Source organism: Catharus ustulatus, chromosome 3 (genome assembly GCF_009819885.2).
Source record: "Catharus ustulatus isolate bCatUst1 chromosome 3, bCatUst1.pri.v2, whole genome shotgun sequence".
Classification (NCBI taxonomy): Eukaryota; Metazoa; Chordata; class Aves; order Passeriformes; family Turdidae; genus Catharus; species Catharus ustulatus.
The window spans coordinates 11,445,359-11,466,045 of NC_046223.1; the positions used below are offsets into that span (position 1 = coordinate 11,445,359).

General features: G+C 43.6%; 1 protein-coding gene across 2 annotated transcripts in view; it reads left to right on the forward strand.

Moving 5' to 3' along the window:
- Positions 1-10,390, forward strand: part of PELI1 (pellino E3 ubiquitin protein ligase 1) — a 44,152-nt gene extending 33,762 nt beyond the window's left edge. For both annotated transcript variants that reach the window (XM_033056123.1, XM_033056124.2), the window contains exons 2-7: positions 2,017-2,158; positions 2,403-2,532; positions 4,081-4,182; positions 6,150-6,347; positions 6,466-6,654; positions 7,666-10,390. In XM_033056123.1, the coding sequence (XP_032912014.1) occupies positions 2,088-2,158; positions 2,403-2,532; positions 4,081-4,182; positions 6,150-6,347; positions 6,466-6,654; positions 7,666-8,232 (1,257 nt within the window). In that variant the 5' untranslated portion in view covers positions 2,017-2,087 and the 3' untranslated portion in view covers positions 8,233-10,390. The remainder of the gene's footprint in view (positions 1-2,016; positions 2,159-2,402; positions 2,533-4,080; positions 4,183-6,149; positions 6,348-6,465; positions 6,655-7,665) is intronic.
- The last annotated feature ends 10,297 nt before the right edge of the window (positions 10,391-20,687 follow it).

The window sequence follows — 20,687 nt, forward strand, 5'->3', positions numbered from 1 at the left end:
GAATTGTGAATACAGTTAATGTTGTGGGGCTCTTTTTATCGAATGGGGCAATCTCCACTTCAATATGTTGTGACTACTGGCCTCATTTAAGGTCACATTTTCATGAAGTTTGCTTTGATGTCTTCATTTTAGAGTTCTAAAGGCATAACCTACAACAGTGAGCAACCTCACAATCCCAGGGGAGTTACTGCTACACTTGGGTCAGCAATCCAGAAATGCTTTGGAGCAAACTACATTCCTTGACTCTGTCCTGTGCTGCTACCATTGTTCCTGTGTGACAGAGACTGTTGGATCAGTAAAATGCACTTTCAGCACCAACTGAGTGATGGGTATCCTAAGGCTTGAACCAGGACAGCTGCTGAGTGAAAGTGCTTGCTGCTTCCCAGGCAGCAGAAATAGCTTGGTGTCACTGTTCTGCAGATGGGACACAGACACTTCACAGCACTGTTGTGCAAATCAGGTCTACTGCAATGCACTCATCTCCCTGTGGGTCAGGGTACTGTTGTGATAACATTGTGTGTGCTGGCCACAAAGACAGGCTGCAGTTGACTTGTTTCAAGCACTATGAAATCTATAGTACCGACTTGAAAAAAAGATTTGGAAACTAATGAGAAATGAAAGGAGAAATGAAAAAAATTCTATTTACTCTCCTGGTTGTGTTCTGCAAGCATCAAAGCAAATGCTTTGAGGACAGTGTGATGTCTTTGTCTGTATTAGTGAGAAGCTCTCTCAAATAGATGGAGTTTTTAGAGAGCACTGAGCTGATTGCAGATGGCAATCAACATATGCACGCTGAATATGAACATGTAGATTTGAGAAAACATGTTGAAGGCCAAGCTTCTCTGTGAAGGAGCAAAGACTGGCAGAGGGTGTAGAGATAACTTCAGTAAAGGGATGCTTCTGAACAAATGTGAGCAGGCTGTCAAGCACTGCCACATCCTTTTCTCTGTTCTTACGACATAACATGGGGATAGATAAAATCTGCATGATGACATCTTTTCTGCTAATAACCGTGCTCTAGTCAAGGTAGGAGAAGGCAGAGATACAGCTCTGTAGTTGTGATCAAAGTTGATGACAGGATTCAAAAAGTGCTGTGTGGGTCAAAAAGTGCATTTGCACAGAAGGCAGAATGCTAACCATCAGTACTAAAAAATACTAGCAGCTCTTTGAGCTGGTGTAAATCCTCACCTGGAAGGACCAAGGGAATGTTCTTTTTTCTATTAAAGAAATCCTCAAACAGGCTCTCATCAACTTTATCAAGCGAGTGCTCTGCTGGGTAGGCTTTCTCTAGAGGAAGGTCAGAGATGAACTGCATAGGTCAAAAGTGTCTGGAAATGCTATTAATGAGAAGCTGTTAAAAATACAACATGAACTGTTCCTCAAAGCAGAAGTCTGAGTAAAAAATTCACTTCAGGACTGTTTTCATTAGGAGTTACATGGAATTCCCTCAGGAAATGTCCTTCAAACATATGTTTATATCACTCTGTCTCTGGCTAGACATGAGAGTACACAGTGCACACTCTAAATTTTTATGGCAGGCTCGATATCAAATTGTCATACAACTTCCATCTGCAAATGCATAAACTTCTTGGAAAGCTCTGAATTAAACACTTCCCATGAAAACTTCTGCCTTTCTAGCTAATGGGCTGGTCTTGCTTTGTGGTTGGTTTTTGTCTTTACATTTAATGCCTATCTGGCTCTATTTCTCAATAGCTGAATGAAATACAATAAATGAAACTATGTACCATTTATTCTAAAATTAGCATGGAGGAAAACAAGTGTGGATGTTTCAAGACCATAGTGGAATTTAAGTGCATTTTTTTTGTGATCTGGCAGTTCTTTAAGGCAATTCAACCTTAATTAATGTGGATTTATATATGTGTTTTAAAAAATTATTTCCAGCAAAACCAGAACACGGAAAACACAAAATATTGTACCTAAGGTACCAGCTTGGTGTGCAAGTTTGTGTAATTTGAGTATTTTCTCTTACACCTGATTTTGGTTTTATTTTGACAGGAAATAATGAAAAAAGTGTGCCACAACTCTTGATCAGAGACCTGAAGTTTGAGAAGCCATTAGCTAAGCTCATGTTTTCTCCTGATCAAGAAAATCATCCATCAAAAGCACCAGTCAAATATGGTGAATTGATTGTATTGGGGTAAGTGTTTGTGTGTAAGAGTCTGAGGGTTTTCTATGCTATAATCCTGTGAGCATGTTTCAGTACTGTGTTAATTCTTGGATTTAATTGTGATTAATTGAAAATCTGTAATTAGTAAAACTATAATAATTGAAAATACTTGGTGCTTAGAATGAAAGTTCTTGTGGGTCTATATTTCATGCGAAATACTGGTATGGTAATACAGGAATGATGGACTTTGTTCTTTTTCTCTGCTTTTTGATAGGTACAATGGGTCTCTCCCAAATGGAGATAGAGGAAGAAGGAAAAGTAGATTTGCTTTATTTAAAAGGCCCAAGGCAAATGGGGTGAAACCCAGCACTGTGCACATTGCCTGTACCCCTCAAGCAGCAAAGGTAAGCTCCATTTCTCCCTCCAAGTCTTTGATTTCTCCTTGTGCCATATTAAGAGCTGTTAGAAAATGGTTTAAACAGCATAAATATCCAACTGTGAAAAGAATGGTTTGTGTTTATTCAGTTTTTTAGTACCTGTTGGGGTTAGCAAGAAACAATTTAGCAAAGAAGATTCAGTGTGTAGTCCTTTCCTTGGCCTGAAAAAAAAAAATAGTTTTGAAACATGAGTGTTCTGGGCACAGGCTAGTCGTATAAAAGCCTTTCTGTTTTGTTTTCCTTCCAAACTCACTAGAGACATCTGTTCTAGACTTTGTGGTTTTGCACTCACTCTGCTTTAGCACTAACTTTGCTTTACATGCAGCTGACTTTTAAATGATCCTTTGCTAAAGCTCCACGTGCACTTGGGACTCCTTCCAGTGGGTAGGAGATCCCCAGGGATCAGGACAGATGGGTTTTGAAGGGCATGTTTCATAGGGCTTGTAATCAGAGTTCCCGTTAAGAAGCAGAAAATGAAGGGCTTAGGCCCTGAAGTTTAACTGTATTTCATGTCAAAACTAATACCTCATACCTAAGGTATTACCATTAAATATTGTGGCTATTCAAGTGTGTGTGCAATTGTGTTCAATAACTAATGGAACATTTCTATTAAAACAATGGAATTTGAGGATGCTTAGTGGTTGTTTAGAAACTAGCAGTGACAAGATTAGACCTTTAAACAAACAAGGTAATGTTAAGTGTTTGGCTCCCAGAATACCTCAACACTTAAGGATCTTTTGAGGCTAAATTCAGGGAATGGTATAAAGTATTCTGAAATCTGAAGCATTTTTCTACCAAAATTCTTGAAGCAGAGCTACATTCATAGTAGATCTGTGAAAAGAACATTTGTTTTTGCAAATTCTTCATGGTCTGATAAGTGCTATTTAGCAGCACTTTTAGAAGTGCTTGTTAGTTCCTAGTAGGTAATTGCAGAATGGACATCTGGACAAACAAACTGAAACCTTTGCTACAACTTCTGCAACCTATGTTGGGTTTCTCCATTTTACCCTATTAACCACCACATTTTTATCTATGTGTCTTAAATCAGTCCTTACTGATTTTAGTATTAACTCAAATCCTGTTTTGAGAATAAAGTCCCTAAGTTTTTGTCCTCACTTTCCAGTTCCCCAGTTTGCACTGAGATGGCCATGGAGGTGTTACATTCAGTTTTAGCCTTTGCATTTGGTTATTTTGTCCTTTTGTGTTCAGACCAATGTTGCTTTAACACAAAAGATGACTAATAATATGCCCTGGTAATGTTTATTTAGTTGCAGCATGTGGTGAAGAGACCAGCTTGGTCTGTTGCTGAATCAATCCTGCAACTTTTTTTTTTAGTGGCCAGGAGTGGATTTTGTGAAGTTTTAACTGCAGGTGTGTCATTAACAACCATCTGCCATAGTGCATTAATTAGCACAAGAAGCTGGTGTTGTGTTTATATATCTATAGTCTGCTTTGCTGCTGTATACTGTAGAATTATTGTGCACTGGTTCAATAATATTTGGCTTTTTTCCATAGGCAATAAGTAATAAGGACCAACACAGCATATCGTACACTTTGTCTCGGGCCCAGACAGTGGTAGTTGAATATACACATGACAGCAACACAGATATGTTCCAGGTATGTGAAATAAATGTGTGTGTTCTCATTTTTGGTAATTTCAAACAAGGCATCCTCTCAGCAAGCTTTTTCCCTCACCCCTCACAAAGTTTGTGTGTGTCAGTTCTGCACTCAGGATTCAGAGCAATTTAATTCTGTTCATTCCCAAGGCTATCCTGTGAACAAGGCTGTGTGCCTATATATATCTTTTAGACTTGGGCAAAGGTGAAAGTTGGGCATTTTGTGACTGATGTGCAAGATTATGGTTTTGTCTTTGCTTGTCTGCAAGTTGCATAGTCTGTCTCATAGTCCATCCTTGCAAAATGAAGAATGAAGGGCACCGTTCTCTTTAAGCACTTGGAACTTTGCTTCTGGCATTTACAAAGGGATTTGGGATCAGCCAGTTGGAGACAGGGTAGAAGAAATACAGTGTGAAAACACAGAAAAGCTTATGGCACAACTAACATGAAAAATACTCTGAACTTCTTTAAGCAAACCCAGAAATGTCTAAAGCTCTGTGAGATGAGAAGAGAGAAGCCTCAGTGCTGATGCTGGCAGTTCACAAAAACTTTGCTGCAGTTCCTGTGTGTATGAGAAGGGACCACAAACACATCTGCAGCTGTGGTGTGCCCTTGTATCTTATAATTGTTTCCTGTTTTTCTCAAAAGGAAGGGGTTTGTGTTGAGGTTCTTTTTAATGTGTGCTTTGTTCTCTCTGATTCCCAGACTGTGATCTTGCGTAGCTTTTTCTTTTCTTCTTGTTGTTGCCACTAGTTTATGGCAAGGAGTTTTGCTGTCACAGCATTTAGCTGTGACGCCACTGCAGGATATAAGGAGGTGGGAGGTGTTGGAAAGTGGTGGAGGAAACTGCTTTGCAACTGCAAATACTAACAACAGAGCAAAAGGGGTGTAATGAAATCACTGCAGCATAAGCTGTTGTTTGTGTGAGTGTTCTCTCTTCAGGCATGCCCTGGCGTGCGTGCTGCTCTGAAATTGCCCCTGGCAGTCCCCGTGTACTCACTCTTGGGTTATCCTACCTAAGAAGCAATAAAAAAATAGATTCTGACAAAGCAGTCTTAGTCTCATGAGAGCTCTCCAGCCCTCACCAAAAAGCACCTCAAGCTTTTAAGTCTCTTGCTCAGCAGTTAACCAGTTTTAACATAACCACCTATTTGCAAAGAGTCTGAGAGCTGTGGAAGTTAGTAGTAGTGTGTTAAAATCAGCTATGTGGATGCTTGGGAAAGGGTTATTACTTTTCTTTGCAAGGAAATGTTTAAGATGAGTTGACTGGAAAAGCAGGGATACCTGTGCAGTTCTATCAAACTCAGTTCAGTTGTGCAGGACTCCAAAACTCAGTTTCCTGCAGGCAGAAAAGGAAGCACAGCTACCAGAAACGTTACATTATTGTGTTCTGAATGTGTAAATGTAGTCTTTTCTGACACAACCACCTGGTACCTCATCTTTCACAAAAGGTTTGCTGCTTCTCAGTGCCCACCAGAGCAGAAAAGACAGTTCACATAATCGGATTTTTGTACATCTGTATCTTGACTTAGTCTGGCACTGTTCAGAATGTTCTGGGCATACAAAGTGACTGCATGTCACTGTTCTTCTCTCTAACTGCTGTTCCTTGGCTGTTTTGGTGCTCCTGCAGCTGGTCTGCCTGACCTGAGTGTAACCTCTCTGATGAAAAGGCCTTCAATGGGAAATCATCTCAGAACTGACTTAATTACATCATTTTATTTCTCCTTTCTTCATTTGGCTGTATCCAGCTTTCAGAATAATTGATCATTTGAAGGAAGAAAAATTAATCAATTCAGATGAGGCTTTGGAAACCTAAATTGGTAGACTGGTGGACAGAAATGCTTTAAAACTTCAATAAACAAGCTTGTAATGTCATGATTTTTGTATCCTTGCTTTTAATTGCTTTGAATTTGAATAGTCCTAGACCCAAAGACAAACTTCTGACCATTTTTTTTTATGCTTTTCTAGATTGGTCGGTCAACGGAGAGTCCTATAGACTTTGTAGTAACAGATACAGTTCCTGGGAGTCAGAGTAATTCAGATACACAGTCTGTGCAGAGCACAATATCAAGGTTTGCCTGCAGAATCATATGTGAACGTAACCCTCCCTTTACAGCAAGAATATATGCTGCAGGATTTGACTCCTCAAAAAACATTTTTCTTGGGGTAAGGGAATTCTTTTTTTTTTTTCCCACTAGAAGTTCAGTGCAGACTTATTTTTTAAACTAATTCATAACTCCACTTCAACCAAATTAAAGGTTCTCATTGATGTAATTTCTTTTAGGAGAAAGCTGCAAAGTGGAAGACATCAGATGGGCAAATGGATGGACTAACAACAAATGGAGTTCTTGTTATGCATCCTCGTAATGGATTCACAGAAGACTCCAAGCCAGGGGTGTGGAGAGAGATTTCTGTGTGTGGGAATGTGTTCAGCCTCCGTGAAACCAGATCAGCTCAACAGAGGGGGAAAATGGTGAGAGGAGTGACCAGTGTTTTATGCAAACTGTTTAAAATGGTGCAGCCATAAGGAGTATGGTTTGGGCATAGAGCTGGAATCTGCTGGAATTCCACATGGTTGTCACCTCTGCGATTAGTTACACTGCCTTTTATGTGTCTGAGTGCACAAAGGTGTCTTGTTCAACCTAAATAACTGAGTATATCTGCAAGCTAGTACTTAATTGCTCATCTAGGCTGCTCTCCTAAATTGAGTTCCAAATCTACTCTTTATTTCTGCAAACTCTCCTAGGCATCTGCACATTCTACAAGTATTTTCCCAATTCTCCCTTGTGAGTTTATGCTTTTAAGGTTTTCCCACTTTTCCTTTTTTATAGAATAATGAAGGATAGTTATAATTTTATTGGATATTCATTTCCATGTTGGTGTTCTAAGTTTTCCCTCTTCATCTTGTTTCCAAAGCACTGGTTACATTTCCAGAAGATACTTGGCTTCAGTGTGATTTGGAGTGTTTCAGCAAAAAGAAATCCTACATTGAACATTTTAAGTGGTGTATTTAGCTATGAGTACTAATGGGAGAAGGGGAAAGCCATGTGTAAAGGGGTGTTTTAAGAAAACAGTCTAAAATATGATGGAGTCTTGTGATACTCTTCAGGTATTTCAAGTAACATAGTTGGGAGTGCTATAGGGATGGAAAAGAGTTAAGATGGGAGAGGAGCTTTTCTTGACTCAATGTGGTCTATTTTAATGTGCGCATTAATCTCTTAAGATGTTGGGGTGGGTTTTTTCCAAATAAAAAAATAAGGAAGGCAGAGACAAGCTGATACTGGGCTCTCTATGGATGTCTTGTGGAAAAAATAAGGAAGGCAGAGACAAGCTGATACTGGGCTCTCTATGGATGTCTTGTGGAGACAGTCAGAAGCTGCTTCAAACTTTGATCGATTTTCCAGGCAGATTTGTATTGTGGAGGTGCATGTTTCCCTTCAGAGACCCTTAGGTGACGACTGTCTGTGTCTGTGTCCATGTCAAGGTTGAGAACGAGACGAACCAGCTGCAGGACGGCTCCCTGATCGATCTATGTGGGGCGACGCTGCTGTGGCGCACGGCCGAGGGGCTCTCGCGCACACCGACTGTCAAGCACCTGGAGGCTCTGAGGCAGGAGATCAACGCAGCCAGGCCCCAGTGCCCCGTGGGCTTCAACACCCTGGCCTTCCCCAGCATGAAGAGAAAAGATGTTGTAGACGAAAAGCAGCCGTGGGTGTACCTGAACTGCGGCCACGTGCACGGCTACCACAACTGGGGGAACAAAGAGGAGAGGGACGGCAAGGACCGCGAGTGCCCCATGTGCCGCTCTGTTGGCCCCTACGTGCCTCTGTGGCTCGGGTGTGAAGCGGGGTTTTATGTGGATGCCGGACCTCCAACTCACGCATTCAGCCCATGTGGACATGTATGCTCAGAAAAGACAACTGCATATTGGTCCCAAATTCCTCTTCCTCACGGTACTCACACTTTTCACGCAGCCTGTCCCTTCTGTGCGCATCAGCTGGCTGGTGAGCAGGGTTACATCAGGCTCATTTTCCAAGGGCCTCTCGACTAACACAGGTGTTCCTAAGGACTGCAGTAAACTGATAAGCTAAGCGATTCTCATTTTTAAACCAACTGTTTTTCGTATTCTCTGGGCTTTGCTGGTTTGCATTAAGATGAAGAATTTTTTGGGTTTTTTTTTTTGTTACAACAGCTAAATCCCTCTTTATTGAGAAAAGTCTGGAAATAGAAGAAATAGGGGGAGAAGGAGGAGACCTGCTTTTTTTAGTTAATAACTACTGAAGAGGTGAAGGAAGTGTTGTAGAGTGAACTTCAATACCTTCAGTTTAATGGTTTTTTGAATCACATGCCCACAGTGTTTGAAAGGTGTTTCATTCTTTTTGTATATGGAGGGTAAATAGTTCAAAGAACATTAGTTTACAACTTGGATGCAAACATTGTAAAATATAACATGTATATTAACTCTTTTCTATTTATCTTTATTATTGAAAATACTTAGAATGTTTAGAGAGTAGCATGGTCATAGTGTGTTACATCCAGCAATTGGATGTGTAGAGTAGTTCTGGATGGAGAAGAACGTGGGATGAAAACGGTAAAAAAATCTTTTAATCTAAAATACTGAGTTCTTAGAATAGTTAAAATGCTTTTTAAACCAAGCTAATGCAAATTATGATGGAATAAAATTGTGCTTTAACCACGTTGAAAGGTAGCTAAGAAGGACTTCTTAAAATGTCTTTTTGGTAGGACTGTACTTAAGATCTGGTTATGAGGAGAATATTTACCAGACTCTTCGAATATGCAACTTAGTCTAGATTAAGGATTTTTTTTCTCCTTCACGCTAACACTTCTCTTTATTTAGCATTAGTGACATTTGTGAAGGTTTTTCCAATGTTAGTCATGAAAGATGAGGCTTGTTCTGTTCCTTGCTGTTTGGGGGTGGGGGGAAACAATGGGAGAGGTTGATGCACCTGGGCATGTGTGTGGGGAGCAGTTTGTGACTTGGCCACAGTCCCAGCCTGAGAGGGGTTTGTTATCTGGATGCTCAACCTTCCACCTGCTGACTGATGGGGGAGGCCTCAGGCCTGGCCTTTGCCCGTCTGCCAGGTGTAGGTGCTCCTCTGGGCCCATACATGGGGCAGAGGTGTAGCCTGGTAGCCAGGGGATGTGTGCCTGTGTCTCTGCATCTGTGGGCAGCTGGGCACAGCTGAAAGTCCATTGGGAGAGCCAGGACTGGGCTGGGCTCAGCCCCTCAGTGTGACATGCTGCTCTCTCTGCTCTCCCCTTCCTCCCCCTCCTTCCCCTCTGTATCCACCAGAAAAGTCCAGTGCACTACATGCAGCTCTGCTGCCAGCCCACTGTGCTTCATGGCAACCTGACCTTTTTAGGATTGATTTGAGCTTTTTCGGCCAGCTTAATTCTTTTTTTAATTATGTCTGTATAATTGACAGTAAGAAAATTTCTGTACTTTATAGCAAAGCTTTAATTTTTCTTTTGAAGCTGTTCTAAAATTTTCTTTGTTTAAAGAAACCTGTGTTGCTTAGATGTCATGAATTACTTGCTTTGACTATCAATTATTTCTCCATTTTTAAAAAGAAATTATATATATTGTTTGGTTCACTCAGGAAATGCATGTGTCAGGAAACCTGTACTATAAGTTCAGTTAGCTGTCATGTACAAGTAACTGCTGTTACTCCCTTTCCATAGAAATATATCTGATTTTGACATTTTCCAGATTATATGCATTAAGTAATGAAACTTATGCAGAAAGAAATCCCTGTATTGTAGTTGTTCTAATCATCTTATTCAAACTATAGTATACTGTAGTTTTAATTTTTATTTGCAAATTAATTTATTTAAACTACGTGAGTAAACACTTTTCAAAAACAGAAATTCTGGGATTGTGGCTTTGTTTCCAAGAGATGTGAAAGGTGGCTGGGGATGGCCCTTTTGTTGTCACCTCAGGTGTTCCTCTGTTCTGCACATGTGGATTAAGGGCACAGAGAAGCAGCAGATGTAAAGGCTTTGGACATTTTCCCTGGTCATGGTTTTAAATGGCTCCTTTCAGATGTGTCCTCTCAATGTGTTTTATATTTAATTCCGTGTTAAAGGTGAGGTTGTTGTTTAAAAAACATAGTTAAATGAGTAAGTTACTGATACTGAAATGTGAGCAAAAAACTGAACTAAATGTCTGGGCTCTTTTAAAATGACAAGAGCTCTTGATTCTGTCTTCCACAAAATCTCATTGACACTTCTCTGGTCCTGATCAGTAACATGAAAAACCAGAAAAGGACATGATGAAAGCTACAAAGTGGTATGAGTAACAGAGCTGAACTGTGAGCACAGATGGAGCACAGGATAGTAGGAGGAATATGGGAAGTGGTGTTGGAGGCCCAGCTGGAGGCTGGTGTGGAGCCAGGGGTGCAGTTGGGTACATGCACACCTAACTGCAGAGGGGAAGAAGAGAGGGTCATGCCTAACAAGCAGCCCTTGTTGAGGCTTTACCCCATAGAGGATGATACATTATGCTTACACTGTAGTTTTCTACCCTACTCCTCACCCCCCAAAAAAGACATCCCAGACAAAAGGGGCATTTGAGCACTTGAGACAGGGAAATCCCACTGTCAAGCCAGCCTAGCAGTGGTTGAGTAATTTGAGGAGCAAGTTCCATCACCAACAACAGCACCTCTGACTGTGGTACCCTGTTTGAATTCCCCCAGGCTTCTGTTTTTTGATAAACTATTGTAATAGTCCTCTGTAAATGGTAAAGTGAATTTCAGATTAAAAGTACTCAAACAGATCTCTGAGGCACTCTGAACTTTAAGACAAATCCTTTTGAACAAATTTTGGTGCTGCAAGAAGTGGCACCTTGCTGGCATTAATACAATCACAGCTCCACTTGTGACAGCCTAAAGCAGCCCCTTGCAGCAGCAAAGACCTGCCCCAGGTGAGATCTGTGGCCTTCACCTGCTTTTAAAAGTTTGCTGGACTGGCCAGAAGCACTGGTGATGCAAGCAGCAGATGGGACAGGACTGTTCCCTGGGAGACCACTGCAGCGATAAGGAGCTGATAAGGGAATGAATGGGAAAATTATGTTAAGTGTGGGTACCTTTCTAGCCTTAAAGTTCAGTGAAGCTCTGAAGTGTCTCTAGAAATGAGCAGCCAGTGTTCTGGTTTGTGTGTGGCTGCCCTGTTCTGTGTAAAGCAGGTGATTTAATGGACTAATTTGCCTTTCAGCTGTAGGAAATCACATGGATTTAACACTGCTGGAAGGCAGCAGCTGGCTAATAAAGCCCTTTTGTCTGTTTTATCCCCAGAACAGAAGTGGGGCAGTACAGGGTGCTGGCAGGAGAGCAGAAGCATAGACAGGGAGGTTGCTGTAGCTTTCCTGGGGAGAACAGAATGCTGACTTGGCCACTGTATTGGAGCAGCCCCACGAGTGCCTGGAGTCACCCTGAGCAGCGTGGTGCAGGCTGAGGATGTGGCCTTCCCATCCCAGCTGTGCTGGGCTTGTTACACCTGCAGGAATAAGCCTGGTCTTCTGGAAGGTTTAACATGAAGTCACCTCAGGAGACTCCTGTGTTGGAAGGTGCTCTGCAAATCCCATAATGATCCTGCCATGGTATGCTTGATCTCCTTCTGAAGTGACACTTTCCAGGCTCAGTTCTAAAAATACATTTCCAGTTTTGCAATATAAATCTACCCTGATGACTTCAGCTACTTGCATGCTGTCTTTCAGCCTGGATTAGGCCTGGTTGCTGTTGAATTAGACCAGATTTCATGGTCCTTGTCTTGGCTCATCGCTTTCTGTAAAAGCACTGGCAGAGCTCCTCTATTTTTAATTGTAGCACTTGGCTTTAACATAAGGGCTGTGATCATCCTAGAAATGCAGTTTCTAAAGCTCATTTGTGACTCTAGCAGATCACTTGTACTTGCACTGTTGTCTATGCTGTAAAGAAGATCTGCATCTCTGCAGGAGTTGTGATGGTTCCTGTGACTTGGATCAGGGACTCCTTGGCAAGTGTGACCTCTGCAGGGGCAGCAGCAGTCCTGCCCCTTCCCAGGCTCTGCTTCCAGGGTGGCAGCAGGAGCTCAGGCCCCTTTTTCTCCCGGTGAGCAGCTCTACATCACTGTGCTGTTGGGAGGCAGTATCCCGTGGAAACATGAATGGTGACACAAGCTGAGCTGGGGAAACACTGATAGGTGCTACTGCAGCAGGAGCAGCCAGCTCCTTCAGCTATGCTAGTTCTTAGTCTGGTCCCATCTCTGGCTTGAAAAGCAGAAGGGGGCAGATTTAAAGAGCAGGAGAAATGCTCGAGCCTCAGGTGCCTCTGTGAGAGCAGCCGTGCCAAACCCAGACTTGGGGAACCACAGCAGGGTGGACGTGCCTGAGGCTGGGATCAGTGCAGCATTAGGGAATGGCATTAGCTGTAAACCTCAGTGCCTGAATCTCTATGTTCCTGCCTTGGACACCCCTGAGCTACTGCTGCTCATCTTCCCTGTGCCTTCCAGCCCTGGCAACTCTGCCCATTCCCCAGTCACAGTGAGCAGATGCTGGCAGAAGCAGGTCCTGTTTGCCTTGCCCGGCACAAGCCCTTTTGCGATCAAGTTAGGCATCACCTGGGGCTGCATTCCTCGAGGCTAAGCTCCAGGGAAAATGAGTAACCAGAGGCAAAGTGCCAGCTCTGGCAGTCAGGAGTTCCCTGCCGACTCCCTGCTGCTCTTGGGCTTACTGCTACTGTGCCCAGCTCTCACTCCTTGTCCTACTGCCCCTCTTGCAGGGCTGGCAGTAGGGGATGGGAACCAGCACCAACATCATTCTGTTTGCTGACTATGGTGTTTGCCTGGCTCTACTGGTGAGAATGTGTTTGTGGCAGCAGCCAAGCACCAGCAAATCCTGGGTTCTGCCAGCCCTGCTGAGAGCGCATTGCTCCAGTGCACAGGGCTGAGGTATTTCACGGGAGTACAAATGACCTCATGATGAACTCAAAGAAGGACTTTTCTGCTGCAAAGGCAACTTCTCTGCAATTTGGCAATATCTGCAATATTGTAATGTTTTTATTTTGAATACTTTTGCTGATTTAGTGTCACTAAACAGCTGAGAGGCAGGAGTTAATTATTAATCTGCTCTGACTTCCTCTACCTCATCTACATCTGTAGTACCAGTTCTGTGCTAAGATCCCTACTGGAGATCTGCTACCTTCCAGAAAAACAATGAGAATACAGTTCTTTGGAGTTAGAACTCATGCCAGGATGGTCCACTTTTCCTTTTTGTAGTGGAAAGGTCTCCTGAAAAGGCTTCCCCTCTTCCAGCCCTGGCACAGCATACACTGGACTCCTGAGGATTCCCTGTAAGCACTGCACGGAGAGTGAATGGAACAGAGAAAGGAGGGAGGATGTGATAGTTCACCTTGTCAGTCAGATTTAAGTGTGGTTAAATACAGTTAAACCAGTGGGAAAAAGCTTCTTTATGTGTGGTTTTTTTTGCTACTCACTCCCAAGATTTTCTGCTTATTTATACAATTGTCTTGACCCTTATATCTGTTTCTGCTTCAACACCCCTGCAAAGAAAAAAATTAAATTTACATTTCTCTGCAAATGTTTTACCTGAAAGTTTCTCAGTCATGTTTCCTGTGATGATGCCTTTCCTTAAGTGAGTCTGTTAAAATATATGACTTTTAATTCATTGAACCATGTTGCCTGGAACCAGGCCCTGCAAAATACATTTTGAGGGTTTTTTTGTCACCTAGTTTTGTACCTGGATAGGATTTCCCTTCACACTGTCCTAGAAAATGCTGAAAAACAAACTGGTCAAGGATGAGGGAAGAGCAATGGCTTTCCTGGGCTCTTGGAAACAGCTCACAAAAGTTGAATCTTGTGTGGAGGTTGTCTCTGGGCTGAAGGGATCCACTTCTTTCCCCTGGATCATGCTCAGATTCCAAGCACCTCCTACTTCCCAGCTCTCTGTAAAATAACTTTTTAATACAACTATCTTACAATGGGGACCTACCCCTGTCATTCCCTTTGGTTGGCTGCAATTAGGAACTGGATGAACACGAAGCCTTCAGTGCTTCTATATCTACATCTCTCCAAAATAATATTTTTAGCTGATCCCAGAAGATTTGAAACAAAACAAATGCATGCAGCGATATTCTAAACTTGCCTGGATGCAAAGCTAAAAACTGCAGCTTGCTGTCATGTGCTTGATGAAAGGAATTGAGTCAACTCATCCTTTCAAAAATCCCATGCTTTTTTTTTTTTTTTTTTTTTTCTGTTGTGTGGGAGGAGAGAATTAGTTATTCAGTGGAATGAGGACAATTAAAAGCAAATGCAGCTTCCAGCGATGCCATCATCTGTTCAGTTTGCCCTGAGCAACATTGAGGCAGCCTGGCTTTTTAATTGGCCCCTTTCCCTTCTGTCCTGTGCTCCCCCTTGGCACAGGGTCTGGCACTTTCCAAAGTCTCCACAGGACTGTGGTGCAGGTGTGTCCATTCTAGTTTTGCCTGGACAATCCCCTGAGTTGTGACCTCAAAGCAACTGAAAGGCTCTAAACTGCCATGGATTGAGAGGTCATGGTTTCTCCTGCCCAGCTCGCCTTTCCCTGGAGTGTTGCTCTGTAATGGGGATATGTCCATGGGTCCCACCCCAGGCTGAAGCTGTGGCCATTGCTAGAGGATAAACAGTGCCTGAGCTGAGGCACAGGGAGATGGGCCTTCCCAGAGCCTGTGGTCACAGTGGCTGTGGTCACATCTGGACACAGCTGGGCCCGGGCTCTGCACAGCAAAGCTGCCGAAGTAGCTTGCTTCACTTCTGAAGCGGAGCTAAAGCAATCAGCAGGCGTTTAAATGCCACATGGCACCCAGGGCATGGATGTTTAATGCTTTTTCATTTATTCACATTTAAAGTGGATCCACCGCAGCTTTCCTGAGGAAGCAGGATCAGCAGTGCCAACAACCTGGGCTCCACCATCGCTCCGAGGGCTTTCAGCATTACTCAGCGGTTTTTTGCCAGCATCACTCGTTATCATGTGGAAATCTCACTCCACCTGATCTGGAGCAGGAGCAGCAGAAGGTGTGTTCAAGCACCTTTGGGCAATGATGAATCATGCTCATGGCAAAGTCCGTGGCAGCTCCTGACTGCTGCCTGCTAGGAAAAGCCGTCACCGGAGCAGGCTAAGTGCCTCTACAAAAGTGGAGTTTGCCTGGAGTCCATGCCAGCCCTAAAGCAAAAAAAACCCAAACAACCACCCATCCCCTCTGGCCCTACATCACTATTGCCAAATACACCTTATTTATACAGTGGAGTGTTTTTCATACCGTAGAGGCCTGGGAATAGTGTTTGTCACAACATAAATATATTTATAGCCCATATGTGTCTGCATTTTGTTACACGTTTAACTTCATAGGCTAATAATTAATAAAGCCGGGCTCTATTTATGCTTCTGCAGCAAAAAATATGTTGAATAGTATTGTGCAAGAGGCTTAGGATCTGCTGGCCCCAAACAATCTTTCAGACTGACAGAATAGAAGGATGAAAATGGTATGTCCAAGGTTGGCTTCCCCAGAGCACAACAAAGGAAGAGAAGAGCAGCTATAGGAGTCCCTGGGACAGGGCATATTTAATGCACTTTTGTTCTTGATACTAAAAAAAATCAGTGTGTCTGGAGTTCCTGTACTATTTAAAAGGAAGAAATCTCCAAACAAACAACAACCACCACTAAGAGTTCCCAGGTTGCATCAAACAAGCTTGTTGCAAGTTTGAGATGCAAGTTTTCTTTGCACCAGCTGATTTTAAAATATGTTGTTCATTGTAACCACAGATCCATGCAAGGTCCTCTCATTTCTTTGTCTGCCCTGTGGCAGGGTCAGTTCTACCCAAATACTTCTTCTAAGTATAACTGAAATGGTCCTATAAAAGCAGACTTCATGGACATAAGCTGTATGTGAGGAAGTAGACTGACAACAGATCAAGTGAACTATAGTTGACTGACTCAAAATTTCCTCACCTCACCAGCTGTGCTGGTGAAGCAATGGTTGTTCTTATCCACAGAGTGCATTCAAAATCTGCAATAATGGAGACTCCACCACGTCTCCGGGCAGCCAGATCCAAGGTTCAGTTAAGATCTAAGTTAGTTCATAAACTTAGATCTGCTGTGAAACTGTAGAACTCTCAAACTTGTATCTACTAAAGTAAACTGAGGAGCAGGTTGGGACCAAATATCTACCTACTGTTGGGGGTTTGCTTTCTTAAAGAAAAAGAAACAACCCAAAGCAAAAACTTTTGTATTCTAGGCACTTCTGCAGAGTTTGGAAGTAAAGCAAAAAAGCAACTTCCTGCAAAATGTATCGATTGGCACATTCACCTGTGTGACACTGAATGAACTTGTCCAACAAATAGACCTGGAAGAAAAAAAAAGGGAGGAAAGGTGCTACAAAGCCCTAAACCTCTGATATTAATTTTATTAAAATTTAACAAGGAGTTATTAATAATGAATGCAGCCGGGAAGATGGGAGAACGGCAGTGGAACAGCCTCGACATTCCTTGTTAGCCAGATTTCTCTCCAGAGCTGGGAAAGAAGAGGGCAGCTTTCAAAGGACAAGAGGGCTCCTGTGAGGGACAGCTGGAAGCAGCAAGCTCTGTGGGCTGCATACATAGGTGGAAGAGTACAATAATTTCATGACCATAAGGCGCACCAGACTATAAGGCACACCCCCCAAGGAGCTGGCACATTTCGGAACTTTGTACATCATATAAGGCGCACCGGACTATAAGGCGCACCCTTTTTTTCATGCAAAGATCTGTGCCGTGCGCAACAAAGTAACGAATTAGTAACGGAATCCCGCGATCGTGGAGTTTACTGGCAGGTGCTCAATTTGCAAACATTTTTCACAGATCGGTGTAGCCTTTAAACGCAGCCCCAAGCGTCCTCTCCGTGCACGGGGCCTGGCACTCCCACCCACCCCCGGCGCCAGCTGGCGAGGCAGGGCTTGGGGCGGCGGCGGTTCGGGGCGGTGGCGGTTCGGGGCGGCTCAGGGCCATGGCCGCAGCGGGGGCCGGTGGCACTTTCGGGGCCAGCGGCGCTGCTTACAGGGCCTCAGCGGCGGACACAGCCGGCGCTGTTTACAGGGCCGACGATGCTGCTTATGGGGCCAGCAATGCTGTTTACGGGGCCGGTGGCGCTGCTTACGGGGCCGGCAGTGCTGTTTTCGGCACTTTCCTGCGGCGCTTTCTCGCCACTTCTCACCGCTTTCCCGTGGCGCTTTCTCACTGCTTCTCAGCGCTTTCCCGCGGTGCTTCTTGGTGCTTCCCCACGGCCGCGCTGCTTCCGCCCGCTTCTCCCGGCCTGCAGCTGCGCCAGTTCCCGGTTTCCCCCGCCCAGCAGCCACGGCTCCCGTGGTTCCCGACTCCCCCCGCATGGCTGCAGCTCCCGTGGTTCCCAGCTCAGCTCGCAGATCTCACTTCCGGGTTCGCAAATTTCCAAACTTTGCACATCAGATAAGGTGCACTGGACTATAAGGCGCACTTCCAGTTTCGGGGGAAGATTTTAGTCAAAAGGGTGCACCTTATAGTAGTGAAATTACTGTATTTTAAGTATTTTTTTCACTTTTTTTTCACAAGCTGAACTGAGGGTGAGTTGTACGCATGTTCTGTAAGGAAAAGATGCTCCTGAATTCAAATGCCTTGAGTATAGCCTGGGGAATTGGGGTAATTTCCTCACTGATGGTGATTTACTGTGTGAAGTTAACTCTGTCTCCCTGTGTCTCCCATCCCACACAGTATTATCTGCACAGAAATCCAGTCTCATAGCTCTTCAGCCAAATTTTGGGAGCTGATGTTCCCATGGCAATGGCTGATGTGACACACAGAGCTGGGGACATGATGGATGTTACACCTTGAGCATAAACAATTCCATTGCCTGTTCACCTCACAGCAAAGCTGTCTGGACCATTTCCTTTGGTGCTGCATTACCCAGCGTGATTCATGGGGACATGCAGCACATCCGTGACTTCCCTTTCCCTCTTGCCAGGCCAGCTGCCTTATCAAAGAAAGGAATGGAGCTGATTAGACACAGCCTGGATTTTTTTAAGCCCCTAGCAGTTGCTTTAAGGCTTATGCGGGCCTTTAATTAATGTTGTATTTGGATGTCCCCCTAAATAGTGCTAAAAGGTTCTCTGGTCCTGTGGGACCTCTTCTGTTCCCTGAAGATTATAGTGTCATTCATTTGACAACAATTTGATTTGTTTCTTGAAGGTTCCAGAGTAAATTTTACTTGGCCCTGCTGAGTCTGGATTCCTCTTATCTCTCTTAGCTGTTGTTTAAGCTCTTCTCTTCCTCATTTGGCCTGTATTTCCTGTCTCTGGTTCTTACCATGAAGCGTGTTAATAAGCATCTGGATGCCATTAACATGTTTTGTGAGAACAGAAGCAGAGTAAAAAGTAGAAATTGAAAGCAGAACCTGTGTAGAAGTAAATCTGTGTTCTTTTGTGTTTCCATCAGAAGCAACCTCCCAGAAGAAAATATCTTTGCAACTTTCTCGCGCTTGTGAAACAGACCCTAATGGCAGTCAGGTAGCTTGTAAGAACACAGTTTAGACAAGGGAGTTGCTATGCAGCAATAAGAAATGCTTTCAAGGATCCAGGAGGTATTAGAAAGAACTTGGCTATGGTAATCTCAGAAACCCCTGTCCCAGTAAGCATTCCTCTTGTGGAACAAAAAGGGGCAGGAGAGAAGAGCGCTGATCACTTTTCTCCTTACTTTTCAGGGCTGGGTGAATCCACAGAGCATATCTGAGTCTCTTTTGAAAAGTCACCAGCAGATGAAGTAATTTGAGGCCTCACCCACACCACAGTTTATTCAGCCAGCTGCGTAGGTTTCTTAAAAGAGGTGCTTTTTAATACAGCATGTCAAGCACTGAGAAATGTCACTTTGATTTTGACATACTCCCCACTAAGTATCATGTATTTTCTGTTATGCATTGTTGTCAAGGTGAAGAAATGAATTAGCATGGATTTTTAATTGCTTAAATGTTGAACTCTGATATAAGCTGGAAGGGAAACACCATCCTAGATGAATAAAGAGGCTGTACAAGAGCTGATCATCCTCTGGTGAGAATCCAACCTCTCCAAATGTAAGGAGGAGATTTCATGTTGTTTCTATCTCTAGCTGCATTGAATCAGTTGCTGGGTTGTACAGAGGCTTCTGCTGGCCGCTAGCAGACAGCAGGGGACAAGAAAAGACTCGATTGTCTGAAATCCAGGTACTCCTCATTTCTGGAAGTCTGGGGAAAGGCTGCCACCTGCTGTAATGCAAAGTAATGCTGGAAATACATTCGACTTAAATCTCAGCAGCCGCGTTGAAGCTGAGATGAGCTCAGGATAGGAGCAAAGTAAAACAAGTGAAGACAAACTGTGCACTTAAAGACCTGGTGATGCTTTTCACACAGATCCCTCTCCTAAAAATGGCTAATACCTAGCACGGCCTTAGAGGAAAAAAATCTTCCCTGTGGTCCCCACCTGCTTTAATCCCTGGGATTTCCAGTCAAGGTCAAAGACAGGACAGAGGCACCATTCAGAAAGCTGCTGGCCGGGCCAGCCTGCAGTGAGGGTGCTGCTTCCTCAATTTAATCTAGGCACCACATCATTCCACAGCCTTCCTGTCACAGAGTTATAAAATGCTGAAAGGCGTGTGGTTTTCCTCTCAGCAGTATGTGTATGATACCTACACTAGCTACAAGTGAACTTGGCTGTAACCTCTATCCACAGGTCTTGCAACCTCGAACGGAGCAAAGTCTAAAAATATCTACAACTCAGGGCTTTTATCTCTGATCTTTAAAATAAAACCTGTACTGAGCCCTGTGGTATCTAGAATCAAATTCTTCTCTTCAAAAGTCACTAAGACGCCAGCTCTGCTCTCTCAGTACCAACATGGTCCATTTTTTCCGAACTTTCTTTTTTTTTTTCCAACCATCACTTTCTTTGAAACTGCACATCTTGATTCACAAGTAATCTCAGAAACAAGAGCTTTTCACTTGCCTGAGGTGCTGCTTGGATCAGACTGTTTTCCATTACATTTTCCTGAAAGCATACCACCAGAATCCCTCCCTTTGTAATGCTGGAGTGGCCGTGGCTGGATTCAAAGGGAGCAGTGCACATAACAAAGCTAGCCTGGAAAGCTGACATAAAGAAAGCCAGAGCCCCTGATGATTCAGGTATTAATGTACTCCATCAGAATAAACTGCTATCTGATAAAATGGGTTCACTCCAGATACAAAAGAAAAAGCTTTTAATTTTACGAAGCCTCTTCTCTGGAGACTGAGAGAACCAAGAACTGTGTGAAGCGCAAGTCACATCTGCGGCATATCTAAAGTGCTGAAGAATCACCTGGAGCCAGGAAGAGCTCTGCTACCCTTGCAGACTTGGAGGAATACATGGTAGGGCATTCAGGAGCAACAGGAGAGACTTGGCATCCGAATTGTATGGGCTGTCAAGACATGATAATGTCTTGATGGAG